Source organism: Pelodiscus sinensis, chromosome 1, assembly GCF_049634645.1.
Source record: "Pelodiscus sinensis isolate JC-2024 chromosome 1, ASM4963464v1, whole genome shotgun sequence".
Taxonomy (NCBI): domain Eukaryota; kingdom Metazoa; phylum Chordata; order Testudines; family Trionychidae; genus Pelodiscus; species Pelodiscus sinensis.
In genome coordinates this window covers 105,452,775-105,470,588 of record NC_134711.1, presented here as the reverse complement: position 1 = coordinate 105,470,588, position 17,814 = coordinate 105,452,775, and the positions used below count along the sequence as shown (strand labels likewise).

General features: G+C 46.5%; 1 protein-coding gene across 4 annotated transcripts in view; it reads left to right on the top strand.

Annotated features, from left to right (window-relative positions):
- DNM1L (dynamin 1 like) overlaps window positions 1–17,814 on the top strand; it is a 70,141-nt gene that overhangs the window by 29,205 nt on the left and 23,122 nt on the right. For all 4 annotated transcript variants that reach the window (XM_075940313.1, XM_075940303.1, XM_075940315.1 and 1 more), the window contains 8 exons: window positions 555–641; window positions 2,051–2,213; window positions 5,660–5,780; window positions 7,116–7,247; window positions 7,602–7,808; window positions 8,048–8,168; window positions 9,514–9,669; window positions 12,472–12,561. In XM_075940313.1, the coding sequence (XP_075796428.1) occupies window positions 555–641; window positions 2,051–2,213; window positions 5,660–5,780; window positions 7,116–7,247; window positions 7,602–7,808; window positions 8,048–8,168; window positions 9,514–9,669; window positions 12,472–12,561 (1,077 nt within the window). The remainder of the gene's footprint in view (window positions 1–554; window positions 642–2,050; window positions 2,214–5,659; window positions 5,781–7,115; window positions 7,248–7,601; window positions 7,809–8,047; window positions 8,169–9,513; window positions 9,670–12,471; window positions 12,562–17,814) is intronic.

Sequence of the window (17,814 nt, the reverse complement as noted above, 5' to 3'; positions counted from 1 at the left end):
CCCTCTCCCTCTGTTACTCTCCTCCCTCTTCTTTTCCTCTCTCCTCTGCTCCCCTTTTGAATGTGGCCCTCTCTTGCGCCGGCGCCTCTCCCCCGATGTCAGGGGCGCACGTGCACTCTGGTCCCGCTCTAAGCCCGCGTGCGGCCCCGCCCTCACTTCTAGCTCCTGTCCCAGGACTTGGCCCCCCTACACGCCGCTCAGCTGGGGGGGCTGCACGGGAGCAAGCGACTCAGACCGCTGTCAGAACGCTGTGCTCCCCGTGCAGCACTGGGGTCAGCGCCGTTGAAGTGCGGGGCGGGTCGTCCTCGCCACTGCGGAGCAGCCCCGCCCCATCACAGAAGCAAACATGCTGTCCTGGTTGTCCCATTCTCCGGGTGGTCCACACCTGCATGGTGGGGTCACGTGGTGGAGGTGGCAAGTCCCTTTTTTGTCTGACGAGTAGGTTTTTCTATAATTTGTCACGCCCTGTTAATAAAGAATTGGCTGTCTATGGGTTAGTTCTAGATAAACAAATCTTCTAACTCTAATTCTTGATCATTTTAATGTATTTCTAGGGGATCAGTCCTGAACCCATTCACCTTAAAATTTTTTCACCTAATGTTGTTAATCTGACTCTTGTGGATTTGCCGGGAATGACAAAGGTAAGAAACTGAGTTTTAACTTTTGTTTTATTGCAGGTAGAGTATTTCTGAGAGGGGCAAAATGACCTGTTTTAGTACCATTTTGTACCACGAGTTGACCAAAAATTCTGCATGGCTTTGGAATTGTGTTCCTACCATGTGATTAGAATTTGGATTTTTGGAAGTGCTGTACACTGATGAGGGGGGAGAAGAGAGGGTTTTCTTACATTTCTCTAGTCAATAAAGGTTATGTCTATATGGCAAAAAACAAACCACAGCAGTGAGTCTGAGCCTGGTTCTTCATATTGGGCTGTCAAGATAAACATGTCATCATTCTGTTTGGACTCTGAAGGCTGAGGAGGGAGTAGGACTTTAGAGGCCAAGCCAGAATGTCTACATGTCTGTTTTTAGCACTACAGTGTCAAGCTTAGTAGCCTGGGTGTGCTCTGAGACTTGCTGCTGTGAGATTTTTGTTTTCAGGGTAGATGTACCCTAAGAAAATTGGAAATGCTATAGAGATAGCAGGTAAGCTAAGAAGTAGCACTTTGGTATCAGCTAAGGAAGGGATGTTAAAAATGTGTCAGTGTAATCACTGAATTTTTTAGTGGTTACACATTTACACGCATGGATGCAAGTGGTAGCCAGTGTTCATGGGGAGCTGGCTTCTAAGCTGGCTCCTCGCGAGTACCGGCTCCCACCCCCTTGCTATCTCAGAGAGGCAGCAGAATGGGGGTGATCATACAGGAGCCAGTATGCACAGGAGCTGGCTTTTAAGCAGACTTCCTTCGAACATCAGCTCATGTGGAACTGTTTCCCCCGCACCTCCCCACCCCTTGTGCTGCCTTGTGTCTCTATATCAAAGGCAGCAGCATTGGGCGGACAGGGAAAGCCAGCTTAAAAGCCAGCTCCCTGGGAACACCTGCTCCCGCCTCCACTGCCACTACCACACTGCCTCTGATAGAAACGCAGTAGTGCGGGAGGACAGGCAGCTCTGTGGGAGCCAGTAGTTGTGGGAAGCTGACTTTTAAGGACACTTTCTGCAAGCACTGGCTCACATGAACCTGGCTCCGCCTCCACTGTTACCCTTCATCCCCATGCTGCTGTTTCTTTCTCCCACTCCCTCCCACACTGCTGCCTCTGATACAGTGGCAACCGTGCATGGTGTGAGGAGGGAGTGCTGTGTGTATCCTGGAACGTTAACTGATGAGCCGAGGCTCGTTGGTTAACAGTTTACACCTTCACGTCCCTAGTATTTTGTTTGGTTCTTATTGTGCACCATTCTTATACTATCTTCATTAACCTGGTTTCAAACTTTATTCTAGTCCAGAGAAATTAAATGTTATATTGTTACATATTTAATAGAGAGAAATGTGTGATTGGGATTTGCATAATTCACCCCACCTTTGTTCTATATTGTTTGTTTCCCTTAGGTGCCTGTGGGTGATCAGCCTAAGGACATTGAACTACAAATCAGAGAACTAATCCTTCGATTTATTAGTAACCCAAATTCAATTATTCTGGCAGTCACAGCTGCCAACACAGACATGGCTACGTCAGAGGCACTTAAAATTGCACGGGAGGTAGATCCAGATGGTAAGCAACAAGACACACTGGCGTCTGCATTTTAGCATTTCTCTTAAAATGGATTTTCCTAGGAAAAAAATAGGAATCAAATTAAAATTTTGGAGAAAATGGTATTTGGTTTTTGAGAGTGGATTTTCTCAGAAAACATTTGTTGTACTTTAAAAGATAACGTTTTCCAATTGTAGGTTGTGCAGCTTGGAAGCTTCTAAGTATGCTGAGATACATTACAGGCAGTCCCCGGGTTACGTACAAGATAGGGACTATAGGTTTGTTCTTAAGTTGAATTTGTATGTAAGTCGGAACTGGCTCCAGATTCAGCTGCTGCCACTGAAACTGACCAGGGGCTGACTACAGGAAGCCGAAGGCAGAGTTGCTCTGCCCCCAGCTTCCTGGAATCAGCCTGAACAGTTTCAACAGCTTCTGAATCTGGAGCCTGGGACAGAACAGCTGGAGTGCTGCCCGGTAGGTTCCCACAGGACCAACCCGGCAGCACCCCAGCTGCTCTACCTGAGGCATCCCACAACAAAAGCCTGGTCTGCTGGGGGGGCACACTAGCTGCGCCCCCTCCCCCCCCCCAGCAGACCAGGGAGACCCGAGCAAAGCCGCACAGGCGGAGGGACCCCGCTGCCCGTGCGGCTTTGCTCCTGTCTCCCTGGGGTGCTGGGGGGAGTCCACCAGAGAGACCCGAGCAAAGCCGCACAGGCAGAGGGACCCCGCCGCCCATGTGGCTTTGCTCCTGTCCCCCTGGTCTGCTTGGGGGGGGGGGGGGGTCCTGCAAAGCTGCTGGACCCCCCCCAGCAGACCAGGGGGACAGGAGCAAAGCCACATGGGCGGTGGGGTCCCTCTGCCTGTGCGGCTTTGCTCGGGTCTCCCTGGTCTGCTGGGAGGGTCCAGCGGCTTTGCAGGACCCGCCCAGCAGACCACGGGGACAGGAGCAAAGCCGCCCAGGCGGCGGCTTTGCTTGGGTGTCCCTGGTCTGCTGGGGGGTCCAGCGGCTTTGCTGGGGGGGTCCAGCGGCTTTGCTGGACCCCTCCCCTCCCCCAGCAGACCAGGGAGACCGGGAGAAGCTTTTCTCGCCCCGGAGGACATGGGTGGCAACCCGCCGCCTGTGAGCTCCGGGGCGAGAAAAGCACTGTTCGTAAGTGCGGATCCGACGTAAGTCGGGGACTGCCTGTAGTAGTTAATTAGGGACCTGCTGACTCACAGGCAAAGCCAGTCCAGATCTTGTTACTCTTCTAATATATCATGTAATCCACTGCCATTTCCAAAGCAGTAAAATTGCATTGAAGAAGACTGCTTTCATGAGAATTACTGTGTAGGTGATCGCACATTTTATTCCTCTAGAATTGTCTTGTAGCAAGGAAAATGCATACTTCTGCACCTAGTAATTGGCTCTCTCAAAAGAAAAGAAAATACTTTTGGAAGCATTTAGTGTTCAGATTTTTGCCCATTTCAGTGTCCTGTATTTGTCAGGAAAATATGCTGATTTGAATTTTTCCAGAGCACTGAATATACAAGAAATTTACATTTATGTAGTGACTTTGATCCAAATAAGTCCTAAAGCACTCTACATACTTGCTGCCTATATGTATGTGAGAATCACTTAACTGCTGAATGAGCTAAAGCAGTGTTTTTCAAAAGTGGGCTGCAGGCCCATTTTGAGAGAGCAGCGTATGGGCTGCTCTGATCTATTTATGTAAAGGTTCCACAGCCATAGAGCCTTGCAACTCCCATTGGCTCTGGCGGGAAGCACTGAGCTAAAGTTATTATATTTACTTGAAACTATAGAAGAAATATGTAGAGCTAGTGAATGTAATGACTCAACTTAAAATCATGCCAAGACACTGGGATTAACATCCTTGTCATGCCGTTGCCTTACCTGTTCGGAGCGCAACTCTGCCTCCCTGTTCTTCAGAGCCCAACTCAGAGTCCGCAAGTTCAGAAGTTCATAACAAACTTATCCTCTCTCACCTCCCTGTTCTGGTGTTTCATTTATTATTAAACAAAATATATTCAGTGCTTCACCCTACTAATATGGCTTCCAAGTACTTTTCTGCTCTATGCCTGGGATTTTTTTTTTCTGTTGTGTCAGGCATAGGAACACAGTCTCTGCTTGCGCCTCTTTAGGCAAAACCCCTCATCGTATGTCTAAACTGTGATTCAGACCTCCCTTATCTTGGATGTGCAAGCTCACATGGACTTGCGGGGCTCGAGCTAAGGAGCTATTTGAGGTGTGGACATTTGGGGTCTAGCAAATGAGAGGTTACAGAGCTTGTGCTGCAGACCATGTCTGAACTTCTACACCACAGTTATACAGCTCCTTAACTTGAGCCCTCTGAGCCCAAGTCATCTGACATCAACCAGATGCAAATGCCTAATGGTAGTGTAAATGTACCTTAGGGGCTCCATTCCCAGGCCTCACCTTCTTAACCCCTGTGAAGAACCTCCTCCAAGGTTTTTCCTTGAATTAGGGCTATCTGATGGGGCAACAAATTCTGCTTTTTATGTATTGCCTTATGTGATCAGTTATCCTAGGACTAGTTTCCATAATTCCCAGCCTTGAATGTCTGAGGCATATAACAGGTGTGCTTGTCTGCAGCTATTATTATGTGTCCTTATTCTTGTAAGAAGTTCTGTAGGGTTTTTCAATGCATGCCAGTGGTCTGGGCCTCTGATCTGCATCCATTTGAAAGATGACACTTTCAGCAACAGCTCAGCAACAGCCAATGCAGGAACGAGATGCTGGTTCAGTATAGATTTGGATAGAATACTGAACAGTGAATTCTTTCTTCTTGCAGCACCTGGTTTGTCTGCAGTAGCCTCCCATCCCAACACTTAACCCATCAAATTCTGCTTAGGTTACCAGTAGCTATTTAAGATGCTAAGGCTCTCCAAGGTAGCTTGTTTTATTTGTTTTTAAAGCATTTCTTGAATAAGTAAAGCCAGTGTATCTACACTGGTTTCTTTCCACATTTATATCTAGAAATGTTTGTATCCAAGCATAAAGTTCTGATGGCATACTTTATAAACTGGTTAAACCTGTTTGTGTATAAAATAAAAGTGTTTTTTCCCCTCTAGCCATTCATGTAGTGGTAGCATTGCAAGTATAACCCTTGTACAGTTGCAAACAAGTCAAGACTAGACTTAGGTTTAGCCCAAGGCGCTCTCTTTTTCAGCGCTCATTTAAAAAAACTGTAAGTTTTTGAGCCTAATACTTCCTGGTATCTCTCATTCTAACCTCATCTCAACTGACAGTTCTCCTGGCATTGCTGTCAATGACCTGAATTTCCAGCCAACCCAACAGTCAAGCCTTTTTTTCTATGAAGGGAATAGGAGCTCTGTAGAACCTACAAGCTTGCTCATCTGAGTTCTAGTTCTCTTGTTATGACCATTGCTGTCTTACTAAACTGCTTAAAACTGATACTTGTTATAAATGACAATTTTCCTGCTGATAGGTCGAAGAACGCTCGCTGTTATCACAAAGCTGGATCTCATGGATGCTGGTACTGATGCTATGGATGTACTTATGGGAAGAGTGATTCCAGTTAAACTTGGCATAATTGGGATAGTGAACAGGTGAGTATAGAAGATGGCAATTAGTTTGTTCTTTTGAAAGCTGGATCTCTTTTTTAATACGAAGGAATACTTTGCTTTCTCAAGCATAGGCACATGAGGGTTAGAATAAGACATTTTAAGATATATAGTAGGATTTGTATTTAATTATAGAAAGAAATAAGCTCTGAATGGCCTAGTTTCAACATGTGGGCAGCTATGTGGATGGAAGGGCTTGCTCTTCTTCTTGTCTGTTTTACCCCTCACATCTTCCATGTGAGAGCTGATACTGCTTTGATGAAGGGGGTACATGCATGGTCTATTGGGGATGGCTACAGCCCATATTGCTTTCCTACCTATTGTACAACCTGTGGCAAAGCTCCAGCTATTCCCCATGGGTCTCGCGCTACTGGTGACTATGTTAGCCTCAGAGGCTCACTGTGGCCCTCCACACAGCCTCTTCCTTTTTACTAGAAGTAGGAGCCACAGCTTACTGAGCCATACTCATTACAGGCTAGTTCATAAGTGTGGGGTAAATCCCCCTCTGGAGTCCTGATCTCCCTTTTCGAGGCAGAGGTTGAGATGTGTTGGGGGGAACCCGAGGCTGCCCTCTGCTCCAGATTCTTGCCCAGGGACCCTAAGGCACTGGCAACAAGTAGGGTTACTGCAACTCTCAGTCAGTAGCTTTTCCCTGGGCCACTTTCCCAAGCAGTCCCTCCCAGTACTTTATACTTATAATTTATACTTTGGTACGTGCTTGTTAGTGCTCCATTCACACCCACACAGTTCCTGCGCACAGCACTTCCTTCTTACTGTCCTTTGCTCTATTCCTTCCCCCTTTCCTTGCCTTGGGGGAGACCTTTTAAAGTGGCACCACAGGCTTTAATTGGCTGCAGTTGTTTAATTAGCCTGTGGCTTCTAGCAAGTTCTGATTGAACCCAGGTGCCTGCCTGATTGTTGGACTTAGGTTTTGGCCTTTTTTTAACTCCGAAGAGAAAGTTGTTTACCTAAGCTCCAGCATGTATTCCAGTGAATGGCAGACGGCTGGTCTGGGTCTGTCACAAACCCCAACCAGTTGGTCCGTAGAGTAGCATTTCTAGTACCTTCAAAAGAGATTACATGTCTTCATCCCTGGCACTGAACCACCACCTTTCTAGTCAGACAGAGGGAAATATTCACGAAACTTGGGTAAACGTAGTTAGTGACACAGAGAAAATGGTTGAGGAAATAGATTAAGAAGGAAGGCAAAAATGGCAGATGTTCTGATGAATAGGGCTGGCACTATCAAGAAAAGTGAAAACACGAATAAAATAATTGTGGCTTACATTTATTAACTAATAGTTCTCTTTTTTACTCTAGGAGCCAATTAGATATTAACAATAGGAAGAATGTATCTGATTCTATCCGTGATGAATATGCTTTTCTTCAAAAGAAATATCCATCCCTAGCCAACCGAAATGGAACCAAGTATCTTGCTAGGACACTTAACAGGTACCACAGATTAATTGTGATGGAAAAAGCAAATAATGAACAAAAAAGTCTTTAAAAAAAAATGTTGGTATTGCATACAGTATTTTTAAAATTATTTGTATCTTTAGCATTCCTTAAGCACTACTGCTGTACAGTGAAACATTTGGCTGTGTCTTCGAATTTGGTAACAAAATTTAGTATCTGCAAATACTGTGCTCTTTCTATACAATATCGTCTTTTTGTTGCACAAGAATATATTTATTTGATCATCGTTGTTTATATTTTAAGCTGTGCTCGAGATTAGAAAGTTTAAAGAGGATGTCTTCCCATGCCTTTCTTTTTCTAACAAAGGAATTTATACTTTTTTATTTTCAGGTTACTAATGCATCATATCAGGGATTGCTTGCCAGAACTGAAAACTAGAATAAATGTTTTAGCTGCTCAATATCAGTCTCTGCTGAATAGCTATGGGGAACCTGTAGAGGACAAGAGTGCCACTTTATTGCAGCTTATTACCAAGTTTGCCACTGAATATTGCAACACTATTGAAGGAACAGCAAAATATATAGAGACTTCTGAGCTGTAAGTATAATTGTTTATTTATAGAATCTAGATTGTGATGATTGGAATGAGACACTGGATCATGTTGTTTTAAAACTACAGTAGTAATAGTAAAAGCAAGTCATAATATATTTAAAGACTTTATACTCTGATAATGTTAACATTAAAATATTCAGTGTGGTTAGGCACAAAAGATCTTGCAGTTTATATTTTTTCCTCTTTCTCATTTGTAACCTCCATTTTAATTTTCTGTTTTTTAGATGTGGTGGAGCTAGAATCTGCTACATTTTTCATGAGACATTTGGAAGAACCTTAGAATCTGTTGATCCATTAGGTGGCCTTAATACTATTGATATTTTGACTGCCATTAGAAATGCCACAGTGAGTATTCTTTTAGGGTTAATTAAGGTTGTGCTTAAAGCAGGGATGGTAAAATGTTGATTATTTGGCTAATCGAATAGTCGATACAATTTGCATCAACTATTCGATAAGGGCGCTTCCATCTTTGAAGTGTAGCAAGAGCCTCAGGGTGAAAAAGCAAAGGTGAAAGTGCTGCAGGGAGCATAGGGCCAGCAGGGGACTCAACCAGTCTCCTGCTGTCCCTGTGCTCCCTGCAGCGTTTCAAAGTGGCAGCACTGCATGGAGCCAGGGTCATTTAAGGACTGTTGAGTCCCCACATGGTGCTGTTGCTTTGAAGCACTCCCTGCTCTTTCCCCCTTGCTGCCTCTTTCTGATAGAGGCAGCAAGGTGGGGGAAGCGATTAGTTGACTACCCTGTTGACCATCCAATAAGCATTTACTTATTGGATAGTTGACTAGTCGTTCGCATCCCTAACTCCCCACATTTTCTGAGATCATACAAGCTAAACTAATTTTAATTGAAATTAATTAAAACTAGGACATTCAAGAAATATAAAGGGATCAGTGTTTTCTTGTTCCTAAGAAATCTTAACAATGGGATCACATGCACTTCAAATTTTCCTTATAGTTACAAATGAGCAGAGTTTATAAAGCGAAGAAATTACATAAGATTAATTATTGGATCGCATTACTATGATTATTTAGGCTACAGACGGGCTCAGGTCAACAACTCAGGCAATTCTTGAGTGGGGCCATTGTGGCAATAGAGGTAACTCAACCACTCATCACCTTTACTCTTCAGCTACTTTATATGCTGCAGTTCTGTGGGGGAAGATGACATCTGTCGAGAGATTTCACTGATAGAATATTTGATACAACAGACACTGGTCTGTAAGGGTTCAATGTTTACACACAAGCTTTGACCTCTCCAAGTACTTGAGACACCCCATTGCACTGTTGCTTCAAATCCTTTATCAGAGTAACTGAGAAAAGAGTGCAGGGAAAGAGGCATTGAGACTTGAGAACTGGGTTCTCCTTGCTTCCCCCTTCATAGTACAGTTCTTATTAATCTTCCTCGCTGAAACTATTAAATCAACTGCACATTGAGTGAAAATAGGTTTATATTGCTCTGGATAATTACAACATCCTTCCTGTGCTGTTTTTGGATTACTTTATTTTGTTTTGTTTTTTAACCCTTAGATTATTGGTTTGTGCTCTTACCTTATCTTAATCGGAATATAATATTCTGGTGTGGGAACAACATGATTTAATTTTGGGATTCATCAGCTTTTAGGGTTAATTCAGCACCTAGTGTACTTTGGATGCTATCACACAAATATGTGCCCTTTTCTTCCCTTTTCGATTAGGGACCCCGACCTGCTTTGTTTGTGCCTGAAGTTTCATTTGAATTATTGGTGAAGAGGCAAATCAAACGTTTAGAAGAGCCCAGCTTGCGCTGTGTTGAGTTGGTTCATGAGGAAATGCAGAGGATCATCCAGCATTGTAGCAATTACAGTACACAGGTAAAAGCAGAAGTTGACTACTAAGTTTAGAAATGTGTACAAGTGTTCACTGGAAATATAATATTGTAAGATCTGGCTTCAGTGCATTGTGACTTGACTAACAGGATTGAGCAGCCTCTTTTATGTAAAACTTGAGTATCCACATTATATAACAAAGTACAGAGTAAGGCTCTGTCCACGTACATGAAAATAATTCATAACCTTTAAACAGCCTTGTGAAAGTATTCTGTGGGAAATGTACAAAGAATCTTCATCATAAGGGTAGTCTGTCATAGTAGTTGGTATTGATTGTTGGCATATGACTCTAATAAGGCACTAAAGTACTTGGCCATAAAGTTCAGATGCTCTAGTTTTGATAGAAGAGCTGCAGATACAGTACTATTATTGAATGCCAAAACTTAATACAATGGTTGAGATTGTTTAGACTGTGACTTGAAGTGTTGTAATTCATAGATGTCACTCCCCACACCAGACTTAATACTATTAAGGATGTAAAAAGTTGTCTGGTTAACTTGTAAGGATGCCCCTTACTGGCATGCTTACCTGGGTAACAGTTAACCGGCGAGGGGCTCAGTCTGGCCCGAGCAGTCCTCCACCCGCAGTGTGGTGTGGCAGGGTCAGATCAACCCACTACCTGCCGTGCCTATGAGACAAGCCACAGCAGATCTGTATGGGAGCTTAGGAAGGAACTTGGAGGTAGGAATGTGAACATTCACCCTTGTACATGGTTAACCGATGAGCCTGGGCTCATCAGTTAGCATGCACGGTTACATGCAGTGCTCCTCCCCGCCTCTGTATCCAAGGCAGCTGCACAGGGGGGAGGGAGAGTGGCTCCTTGGGATCCACCTGACCCATGTGTAAACATGTAACTGCTGATGTTTTTTTCCCACCGGTTACACATTTACATAAATAAGCATATTTTAACATCCCTATTTGGAGGCACAATCAGCTCAGTGATAGGAATTAGTGTACAGTGAACCCTCGCTACTTCGCGGTTCGACCATCGCGGATTCACGACTTCGCGGACTTTTTTCATTACATTATGTATATACGTGAATCCGCGATGGTCGAACCGCGAAGTAGCGAGGGTTCACTGTACTGTGAACATAAAATTGATCCTTACCAAAACTTTAAAAAGCCTCGGGGGAAGCCGGCGGGGGGGCATCCCAGGCGCGCCTGGGCTGCTCCCCCGCCGGAGCCCCTCCACGGCTTTCAAAGCCTCGGGGGAAGCCGGCGGGGGAGCAGCCCAGGCGCGCCTGGGATGCCCCCCCGCCGGCTTCCCCCGAGGCTTTGAAAGCCGCGGAGGGGCTCCGGCGGGGGCGCAGCCCATGCGCGCCTGGGATGCCCCCCGGCCGGCTTCCCCCGAGGCTTTGAAAGCCGCGGAGGGGCTCCGGCGGGGGAGCAGCCCAGGCGCGCCTGGGATGCCCCCCCGCCGGCTTCCCCCGAGGCTTTGAAAGCCGCGGAGGGGCTCCGGCGGGGGCGCAGCCCATGCGCGCCTGGGATGCCCCCCGGCCGGCTTCCCCCGAGGCTTTGAAAGCCGCGGAGGGGCTCCGGCGGGGGAGCAGCCCAGGCGCGCCTGGGATGCCCCCCCGCCGGCTTCCCCCGAGGCTTTGAAAGCCGCGGAGGGGCTCCGGCGGGGGCGCAGCCCATGCGCGCCTGGGATGCCCCCCGGCCGGCTTCCCCCGAGGCTTTGAAAGCCGCGGAGGGGCTCCGGCGGGGGAGCAGCCCAGGCGCGCCTGGGATGACCCCCCGCCGGCTTCCCCCGAGGCTTTGAAAGCCGCGGAGGGGCTCCGGCGGGGGCGCAGCCCATGCGCGCCTGGGATGCCCCCCGGCCGGCTTCCCCCGAGGCTTTGAGGATCCTACTTCGCGGATTTTCATCTATCGCGGTCGGGTTTGGAACCTATCTACCGCGATAAACGAGGGTTCACTGTATTATATTTGAAAGACATAAGCAAGGTCTAAACAACTACATTGGGCTATAAAAGATCTCCTTATAGCGCTATTCATTAAAGGACATGTCAATCTCAGCGTCTTGGTATATCCTAGTTGAGAACTTCATTCTCTGTCTAAATTTCTCACCAATTTTAATAGGATATGTAACACTAATTTTAATTTACATTGGACATTTTCGAAGGCACAAATTGTAGTTAGGTGATTCCTCTTTGGTCTTTGAAACTTCCCCCAAATATGCCTGCTGGGACAACAATATTGAGCTCTAGCTACTAAAATTATAAACAAGAATGCAGTTCCCTACTGTTAACTCTTATTGGTCATTGATTCTGTATTAACCCTGCTTCTGACTGAAATAAAAAAGGACTTGTATCATAGTTCCAATTTGAAAGACAATTTAAGTTCTTGGTTTTAACGTGTGGGTGCTGTGTAGCATTGATGGCTAGATTAAACGGAGATGGTGGTGGTGGTGTGTGTCAGTCTAGATGGGGGTGGGCAATTAAAAAACAGCAGCCTGCAGGGTTAGTCCCTGGTGGGCCGTTGCTACTACGTTTACCTGTCCTTGACAGGCATCGGAGGATCGCAGCTCTGGTTGGCCGAGAATTGCCTCCTTCATGACCAATACAAGTGGCAGGAAGCATCACGGAGCAGGATGCCGCTTCCTGCTGCTTGCATTGGCGATCCTCAGATACCTGAGGAGAGGTGCAGGTAAACATGGAGGTGGGGACTTGCCAGGGAATAACCCTGTGGACTGGATCCGGCGCGCAGGCTGGAATTTGTCCACCCCAGTCTAGATGATCTGCTAGTCCCTTCTGGACTCTCTTACGTTATTTTTTCCTCCTTATATTCTAGGAATTGCTGAGGTTTCCCAAACTACATGATGCCATAGTTGAAGTAGTGACCTGTCTTCTGCGTAAGAGGCTACCAGTTACAAATGAAATGGTAATTAGTGCTGTTACCATCTTGTATTTCATTCCTGTTTTCTAGCGAAACATTGTTTCTTTGGGTCAGGGTTTCCCAACCTATGGGTTGGGACCGAAATATGGGTTGCCATTACATTTCAAAAGGGTCTCCCAGTGTCTTGCCAGGTGGCTCTCCCCTCCCTGCTTCCCCCCGTTTTTGAATTGCCTTAGATCACCAAGTCTTCCTGAATTATCAAAATGGGTCCCCATCTGGAAAAGGTTGGGAATCGCTGCTTTGGGTACTTTTATTTTTTCGTGCTTTTGTTTAAGATTATATGGTAAAGTTTAAAAAACATTAGACTAAATCAAAATATTCAAAAATAGAAGCTAAATCCATATTTAGGCACCTAAAGTTAGACTCCTGATTTTGAATACCTTGACGTAATGAGGAAAAATCTCCCTCTTCTCCCCCCCCCCCCCCCCCCGTCAAAAAAAAAAGTTTTTATCTTTCACGTTTTAAACCTCTGGCCTTTTCATGACTTGCTAACATGGAAGCTGTGCTTTCATGTAAATCTCAGACGCACAAAAATATGTTACTAAACTTACTCCTTCGTTGAGTAGTATGCATATACTGACACTGCTGTTGTGGAGTGCTAGTATAGTCTGTACCACCATGCATCTTGTAGAGAACTGAAAATTCACTACAAGTGCTTGTTCATGTCCATTCTATTCTAAGAGTGTGTGCACCCGTTTGATACAGGCATCAATGGCACCATCATGGTCCCCAGAAGAGGAGATCCTTCAGCATGGAAGAACAGTGTAGCTTCTAGCCAAGACCCCACTGGCACAAATGGGCATCACCTGGGCAGCATGGCCAGCACATTGGCCATTTTGGAGTGCATAGGGCGTGCCAGTTATGGCAGTTCCCCCTTTGAGCATTGCTCATCTGTTCTTGCATTGCAGCATCAGCTAGTGGTATTGGGCTCAGTGCATGAGAACTGCTTGAAGTTTAGGGTGGAGGAAATAGCCCCCATCCCAAAACCCATCTCCCCTGTTGTGGGTGATGCCCCAAAGCCTCCTCTGGTGGTACAGTCATCGTCCTCATCCCGAATGAGCTAGTCGCAAGACACTCGAGGGCCAGTCTGCCAGACAATTTCCTGCTTGTACGGATGGCCGAGAACTTGGGCCTATATGTTGAGGAGATGGCTATGCACCATTTTCAATTCACTGTGCTGCCCTTTGGCTGCTCATCAGCTCTCAGGATGTTCAGAACATCTGAGGCACCCATGGCTGTATACCTGAGATGTCAATAAGTCCAGCTCTTTCTGTATCTTGATGACTGACTCATCAAGAGGTCTCAGGAGCAAGTGCAGAAGAACCTTGATCTCATGTGTTCGACCTGCCACGACCTGGGCCTGTTAATAGACAAGAAAAAATCCACTTTAAGGCCAGTTCAGCAAATAGACTTCATGGGGGTGTGTCACGGGCTGGGCCCCCCCCTCAGGCTTACAGCCCGGTCATCATGGGGTTGTCCACCCGTGCGCTTTCCCCTCACCTGTGCGTCCCTTACCAGTTTCCCTGGAACATAGAGTTTGTGGCTTGATCTGGAGTCCACAGAGTCTTAGACACATCCACTCTGGGGCGAGGAAGGAGGGGGACTCGGGCCCACCTCCGCTCCGGGTCCCAGCCCAGGACCGTAAAGGCAGCAATGTACTAGTGCTGCCTGGTTGGTGGGGATTCCCCCGTAACTCACCAACCCTCTGGGGTCATCTGGTGGAGGCGGCGCTGCTGTGTCCAACCCCCGTCCTGGGCTGCTTCCTCCTCCTCGTCTGGCTAGTCCTCTCCCCGGCGGGTGCCGTCGTCCCCCCACACCTCTGGTAGGTATCCTGTCAGTGCTCCGTTCGCTGGGTTCTGGCTGGGGCAGCTCCCTCTGCCCCGTGCCTGTCCGGCTGCCTTCCTCCTCCCTGGTGGCCATCCTCAGGAGTCTTTTGAAGAGCCCGCCTATCAAAGCCCCGCCCCTCGCCCTGGTGTGCAGGCTGATGACGTCAGCGGCAGGGGACTCCCCCTGGTGACGTCTGGGCCCCAGGCTACTCTCGTGCAGGCGCCGTATGTGAGCTGGAGAGCCGTCCACGCACCACCGCGTCTCCCGCTCCCGGCACCTTCTGCAGCTGCGGGAGGCCCCACGGAATCCCCTCCGGTGCCCCCCTTGCCCTCGGCCTGCCGGAAAGTGCGGGGTGCTGGGTGCTCCGTGCCAGCAGAGCCCGTCACCCCGTCACAGGATGGTTCTCAACTCTGTGCAAACCAGAGTCCTCCTTCCCGAAGTACATTTTCAGGCCATGTAAAGAACCATCTGCTTACCATAGTTCACCCCTGCCTTTGGTTATTGGAGCACATGGCCACGTGTACATGTGTGGTCTTCTCCAGCCTCTGGAAGCATGGCTAGCGTTGGTCTACATCCCCAATAAGCGTGACCTTGACTGGATAGTCAGGGTGCTGGACCACATAAGGTTGTCTCTGGATTGGTGGTTGGATCTGGGTCGGTAACCCTGTCCCCGTCAATGCCCCTGGTCTCCAATATTTCAGGCTTGGGCTGGAGAGCCCACTTTGGCAAGTAGAGTTGGCTGCAGGACAATCTGGCCCTCCATATCAATGTCAGTGTCAATCACTGTGGTTCTTCTGGCCTGCCAGGCATTCTTGCCTAATTTGAAGAGCAAGATGATGTGGATCCTAAGGCACAATGCGTCCATGATGTAGTACATCAGCAGGCATGATGGTGCCAGGTTTTCAGCCCTTTGTCAAGAAGCTCTCCACCTTTTGGGATTTTTGTGTGCGGCATGTCATTTATCTGAGTCACCTGGAATCAGGAACGTCTTGGTGGATCACCTCAGCAGGATTTTCTCCTCTCGCCATAAGTGGTCACGCCATCCCGAGGCAGTCATAATGTTCCAGGGGTGGGGGATATCTGGGCTGTACCTGTTTGTATCCAGACAGAACAGAAAATGCCACATATTCTGTTAAATTCAGAATAAGGACGGGTTCCCTATCAGACACCTTTCTTGTCCCACGTTTGGGGCATGAATGTATTCCTTCACTCCCATCCCCCCTCCCCACCCCAAGTGCTGTTAGAGCTTTCGCAAGTGAGATAGGAAGAAGATATGCAAATTCCCGTGGGAATTTGCATATTCTTTTTTGAAAATAGAACGTAATTAGATGTACCCTAAGTGTCTGCTCAGAGGATTTCATCCTGGATTGTAGCCTGTGTCTGCTAGGGTGATGAACTGGTGAAAGTGCCTCTACTGCTGATTGTGATTGCATGCTCAACTAGGGCACAGGCGTTGTCAGGAACTTTTCTGGCACAGGTAGCAATCCAAAAGATTTGTAGGGATGCTACCTGTTCCTCTGTCCAAGATTTCGTTTCTCATTATGCACTTACCCAGCAAGCTCAAGACATCACTGGCTTTGGCAGAGCAATGCTATAATCTGCACAGTCATGAACTCCGAGGCCACCTGCATGGATGTTGCTAGTCCGCTACCTAGAATGGATCAGCATGAGCAAGAACACTAAAAAGAAGAAAAATGGTTATTTATGTTTCTTGCCTCTTGTTCTTAGGATTGTGTTGCTCATGCCCATTCCATTACCCATCCTTCTACCACTCTGTTGGAGTTGCCAGCAAGAAGGAACTGAGAAGGTACAGGGCCAGTGGCACCTGCTATTCCGACACATGAGCAGGGCACTCAGTGGGGCACTGCATCTGGTCTTGTGGATACTGCTAAATCAGAAATCTCCCAATGACAGCACACACCATCAACGAGCTGACACACACCTAGAATGGGATGGACATGAGCAACATAATCCTAAGAATAATAAAGAAATGTTCGTGACTGGTTTTTTTTTTTTTTCCTAGCTTCAAACAAGTCTGTCTGTTTCCTTCTTTGAGATTTGAAAACAGTTCTTGGCCTAAGAGGAAGATATTTAAGTTAGTATAATTAGCTATGTCTAATGGCATCAGGGTCTCTGATGTTTCTGTTGCTTGTTACTTTTTTGTAATTTTTTTCTGAAGAAACATCAATAAGTATAGCTTGAGGTAGGAAGGGAGAAGCAGAATCAAAGCAATTGAATGAGAAATTGAAGTAGTAATTGTTGTCTGAATCCGTGTACTGTTTGACCGGTACAAACCTCCAGCTTCTAACCTTCTATTCTCGTGACATAAGCCACAGCAGTTGCCTTATTTTCCTGTTGCTAAAAGTGAGCAGAAATGTTATTTTGTGCAGGGGAATGATCTCCTTTACTGACTGTGTCAAAGCTAAATCTGGTACTGTGCTCTTTTATCATTTGTACAAATGTAGCCAGGTAATTTGGCTCCCAGTTTATGTTTGGCATTGAAACATTTATGTGCTAAAGCAGTGGTCCCCAACACAGTGCCCGCAGGTGCCATGGCACCTGCCGGGGCATTTATGTGCACCCGCCGAGTGATTAGGGCCGGTCCTGCTCTGGGCGCGCGGCAGCCCCAAAAGGTTGGGGACCACTATGCTAAAGAAAAGCTTTTTAAATTTATCCTCGTGTACAGCTATGTATTTTTTCTTATTATTGATTTACAAAATTGTATAAATTATTAATATTATGGGAAATCACCAAACACTATTTTATTAATAAATTCCTTTAATTCCACAAGCCAAATAGTGTTTATGCAATTGTTCTGAACACATTTATCTGCCTAACAATAAGCCCTTACTGCATCCAATACAGTAACAATATTTATACATATGTGATCAGTATGTTTACCAATAGGCCACACCTAGAGATGACCATCTCACTTCGGTGTGCTCCAGCATGATCAGGTAGAGTCTGACAAAGAGCCCTCAAATTCATGGCTGCCTTTATACCCGCCTGCTAATCTGCCATCTTTAGTAGAAGCCAGTATGATGCAGTTTCTCCTTGCTACTTTCTATCCTTCAAGTCCTCGTCATATCTTCTCTCCTCCCCCCAGTCCTTGCTTTCAGAGCTGAACAGTGGGAATCTTTGGGTTTGTTTTCTTTGAGAGAATTCCTCTTCGTTACTATAGCTCTTGTACTTCGTTACTTTTCAAACCATACATCCTTCCCATAGTACAGGTAACACTATTTTTTTTTAATTCTTGTGACCTTTATTTACTTGCTGGGGAGTCTCCACTGGTCCCAAACTATAAAATGAATGTTGTTTTCTTAACCAGACATATGTTGTTAGTGTAAAAGATAAGACTTGTTTTGTCTTGGATTGGATTTTCATTTCATTGCTCGATCTTAAGTATAATAG